This window comes from Amphimedon queenslandica, unplaced genomic scaffold (genome assembly GCF_000090795.2).
Source record: "Amphimedon queenslandica unplaced genomic scaffold, v1.1 AMPQUscaffold_13000, whole genome shotgun sequence".
Taxonomy (NCBI): domain Eukaryota; kingdom Metazoa; phylum Porifera; class Demospongiae; order Haplosclerida; family Niphatidae; genus Amphimedon; species Amphimedon queenslandica.
Genome location: NW_003546764.1, coordinates 4,044 through 8,122, shown reverse-complemented (window position 1 = coordinate 8,122; position 4,079 = coordinate 4,044). Strand labels below are relative to the sequence as shown.

The 4,079-nt window shown below is 36.9% G+C and overlaps 1 protein-coding gene across 1 annotated transcript in view; it reads right to left on the bottom strand.

The window, feature by feature from the left end:
• The window catches only part of LOC100632086 (uncharacterized), a 3,152-nt gene extending 1,130 nt beyond the window's left edge, over positions 1 to 2,022 (bottom strand). Inside the window, exons 1-4 of the mRNA XM_003389688.3 lie at positions 1,878 to 2,022; positions 1,455 to 1,614; positions 847 to 1,083; positions 38 to 335 (exon numbers count right to left, since the gene is read on the bottom strand). Coding sequence (XP_003389736.1) covers positions 38 to 335; positions 847 to 1,083; positions 1,455 to 1,614; positions 1,878 to 1,940 — 758 coding nt within the window. The 5' untranslated portion in view covers positions 1,941 to 2,022. The remainder of the gene's footprint in view (positions 1 to 37; positions 336 to 846; positions 1,084 to 1,454; positions 1,615 to 1,877) is intronic.
• Between the last annotated feature and the right edge of the window lie 2,057 nt (positions 2,023 to 4,079).

Sequence of the window (4,079 nt, the reverse complement as noted above, 5' to 3'; positions counted from 1 at the left end):
CCTTCCTCTCTCACACATTTCCCCTTCAATAACTCACTGACGAGCTAACTGATGCAATCCAATCAATTCCAATGCACTAACTAGTTCAGACACAGTGCCCCCTCCTTCTCCCTCCTCTTTCTTTTCCTTTCCAAGCCACACTCGCAATACATACAAAGCTCTAGTGTCAGGTAGTTTGTAGTCATTTAAAGCATCTTCCAATACAGAGGCAGGCAGCCCAAGCTGAGTTGCAAGGAGAGGCAGTTTAGCTGCTGTAATGTGTTCTGAGAGTAATGTCAATGTCTGCTCTGTGACATACTCATCATCTCTCAGTGAATCTTCACGATCACTGGATACTATAAAGAAATAAAAATATCAAGTGATCAATGGTATCAATTACATGTACTGTACATGCATGAAATGCTAAAAGATGAGGAATTTTACTTTCTCAGCACATTTTACTTTTTCTTGTTGCTAACAAAAGACTCAAAAAGCTAAAAATGACTCAAAATTTCACCAGAAGGTCTATACAGGTTCTTGTCACAATTTTGGCATGAGCATTTTTAAGACTCAAAAATTTGCCTCTCCCTGCTACATACTTGTACATGTATAAAGTTTGATAGACACTAATCAAAAAAATCACTTTAACCAGTCACATGAAAGGAGGAGAGAAGAGTAACAGGGAAATAAAATAGGAAAGGAAAATTGCAATTTAATACCAAAGTACTGGCATAAGTACTGGCATAAGTTCCTTCACTGCTTTTTCTCTGGTCTAAATTTGTAATAGCAGTATCTACAAGACTGGTGGAACTGTCATTGAAGTCTCTTGATACATACACACAAAATTCAAACAATTCATTGACTTACAATAAGGATCACTGGAGACTGATTTAGTCAATAATTGTCTTGATGCTCTTGATGGTGGACTGAGAGTACGTGATGATCGATCATCTTTATCAACACTCAATCGATCGGGAGGGGGTGGGGTTAATTTATGACACAATAGGGAGGGTGAGGACGGTGCTGAATGTGATGATGGTGGTGAATGTGCAGAGAATGGTGGTGAAAGGAATCCTGGTCCCTTTGATCCAAGTCTCTTTGATACTAAGAGAAAGAGAAAAGCAGTAATAATACTTTACAAAAATAAAGCACTATACAGTAAGTCATGTACACATGACTTACTGTATAGTGCTTTATTTTTGAGGAGAAAAACTATTGCAAGTTTCAGGAATTAGCATGCAACCAAAAAATTTAAACTCTATCAAAATATTCAATTGGCATTAATGGTGTGTGCTAACACCACAAATCCGCAATAACTTTTTCCCGCAAAAATTGATTTCAATCCGTGAAAATTTAGCTCCACAAAATGAAAGCACTATATGAAATGTTATTTATTAAAGCTAAATGTGTTATATTAGAACCCCGTGTAATTCTTGAATAAAAACCCTGTATCCAACACTACAAAAATGTCTTACATGAAATGTGAGATGATTGATGAGGAAAAACTGATTTTTTGGTATGAGGGGAAAGGAGGAGGGAGGGTGGAGATGAATCACTACTGTTTGATACAATGGTAGTCTCGGGTTGAGGGAGTGGAGTCGAGTGAGCAGGATGAGTGTATCCTTTGTCCAGTGACTAAGGATTAAAAAATATAAGTAGAATATAACTGGGAAAATAATAACTACATTAGTGATACTAGCATAGTATAAAATATTGTAGTATGGAATACAGGTATAAAATTAAGCAGTGTGATACACTGTCTGTGCATGTCAAATTGTCCACATGATTAGGATTGATCAGACCAATTATTGCTAGTCCAAATGGACTTATATATATGTATATATATACGGTAAATCTTATATTTTTAATTGGCTACGCTACGTTATTTAGTTACCCACCAGTTCTTGGTTAGTCCCTGATAGCCATCTCTCTATGTGCTCTCTCCCTCTCCCGGCAGCCATGGCTCTCTAACTTGCTACAAAGAAGTAGCCGTCCTATTCACTTTTCCGCCATTATCAAAGAGATGGAGTATGTTAATTAATTTGTAACTGGGCGTGGTTTAAGCGTGGTAATTAATTGAGTTAAAGCGTGGGCGGGATCAAATTTGAGCAATTACAAAGTATGGCTGTACTACTTTCTGCTCAAAGCTAAAAAAGCTGCAATTACTCATAACACAGACTAGATAAGAGAAATACACTTGTATGTGTATTTTTTACAACAAAAGTTAGCATGTCAAAATTTGGAGCAAGAAAATGAGATATTCCTTGACATAAAATCTAATAGCAAAGGACAAACAAATAATAATTCATCTTCAATATTCAGGTAAATTAGCCCTATCAAAGTCAAATATGACACTTTCTCTCTTTCTTATGAAATTAGCAGGAGGGCTACCATCAATCATCAGAGCAGCTAACACCATCAAGTAAAGGAAGCATATGATATTCTGGTCATTACAGTAAGTGAGCACCAGAACAGCACCAGCAATCAAAATGTTTGATAAAATTGAGATTGTCTTCCTATTGTTAGTTTTGTTTTATTTTTATTGTTAGTTGCCTCCTAAGGGCTTTTACCAATCATTTATTAATGTATAATATTTCCAGCCATTGCTTCTCAGTCAGCCCACTCTATATATAGATCTACGGCAAAGACTAGACGCAAACTAAATATGAAGCTAACAAATTAGCTGAATACTACTGGTTATATAATAGTGTGTAATGGACTATATAAAACCTAGCTTTTTATGTTAAACATAAAAGTCAAAAGAGGCACAAGGGATCTGGTAATATGGCTACTTTAGATGATGGCTCTCTGTCTGTATGGACTGGATCTAATGATGTACAACAAGTTGAAGGCTAAAGGAAAATCTCACACTGGACATGGAAAAAAGAGGAAGGCCATTTACTATACTAGTGATTGGTCGAGTTGGTACTGGTAAATCAGAGATGACCAAGGCAATGTTCAAAGCAGACACAAAGGTTGGACACAGATCAGCATCTATCAAATCAGAGCGGGTACAGGTTTTGGAAGGAGAGCATGATGGTGTGAAGATAAGAGTTTATGGTACCCCTGGGCTCTCAGATACTGGAAGCAAAAGTGATCTTAGATGTTGTTAAGCTGTGCGACCATTTTGATGTAATCCTCATTTGTGCCAAGTTTAAAGGTGAAGCAGCTGATCATCGTATGTTCTCAAAACTAGCTTCCATCTTGAATAAAGAAATGTGGAAGAGGACAATTGTTGCATTGACATTTGCAAACATGCTTACTCAGTTAGGGACTGTTAAAAAGTCTACTGACATTAAGTAGAATTGCAAGCAAGTCAGCTCCAAGGATTCATTCTCGATGCACTTTCCAATCACTCTATCAAGAACCTGCGAGATATTCCATTCTGTAGCTGGAGAAAAAGATGAAGCAAAATTAACTACAGTAGATGACTGGTTGGTAGCACTGTGGGACAAGTGCATTGATTGTTATAGTAATGAGACACATCCCTTCTTACTGTTTTATGTCAGGAACCGAGATATTATTAAAATAGGGTATTTTCTTAGTTTTGTAGGTACTGGAGCTGGTATTGGAGCTACAATTGGTTTTGCTATACCTGGACCTGGTACCGCAATAGGAGCTGGTGTTGGAAGTGCAATGGGAACCAGTGTTGGATTTGTAATAACTAAACTTTGTTGAATTTTGATTAAACCAACTAATTGATTGACTTTGCAATTATTTGAATCATCTTTAGCAAAAGTACATAGTGGTGACAATTAAATTTATTAGTATTAGCAAGAGCAGAGGATGGTTTAGGAGCTATACTGCTACTGAGGGAGTGTCTGCATGTTTTTATGCGTGGTTATACTGAGTGAGGGGCTTAAGAGAAAGAGATATGATAGCTGAACTGATGTTTAGCAATGTTTAATGCTGTGCCAGTGTATTATAGATTGTGATTCCTATTAAGTTTCACATCTGATTCTTTATAATTTTGTCCTCATCCCATCAAGTTGACATTACACAAATGATCTTAATGCATTATTAGTAACGCGGTAGCGTTACTAAGTAGGATTCACCCCAAAACAAAATGTCTGCCACGACTTTTGCAGCCTTGCTATCAG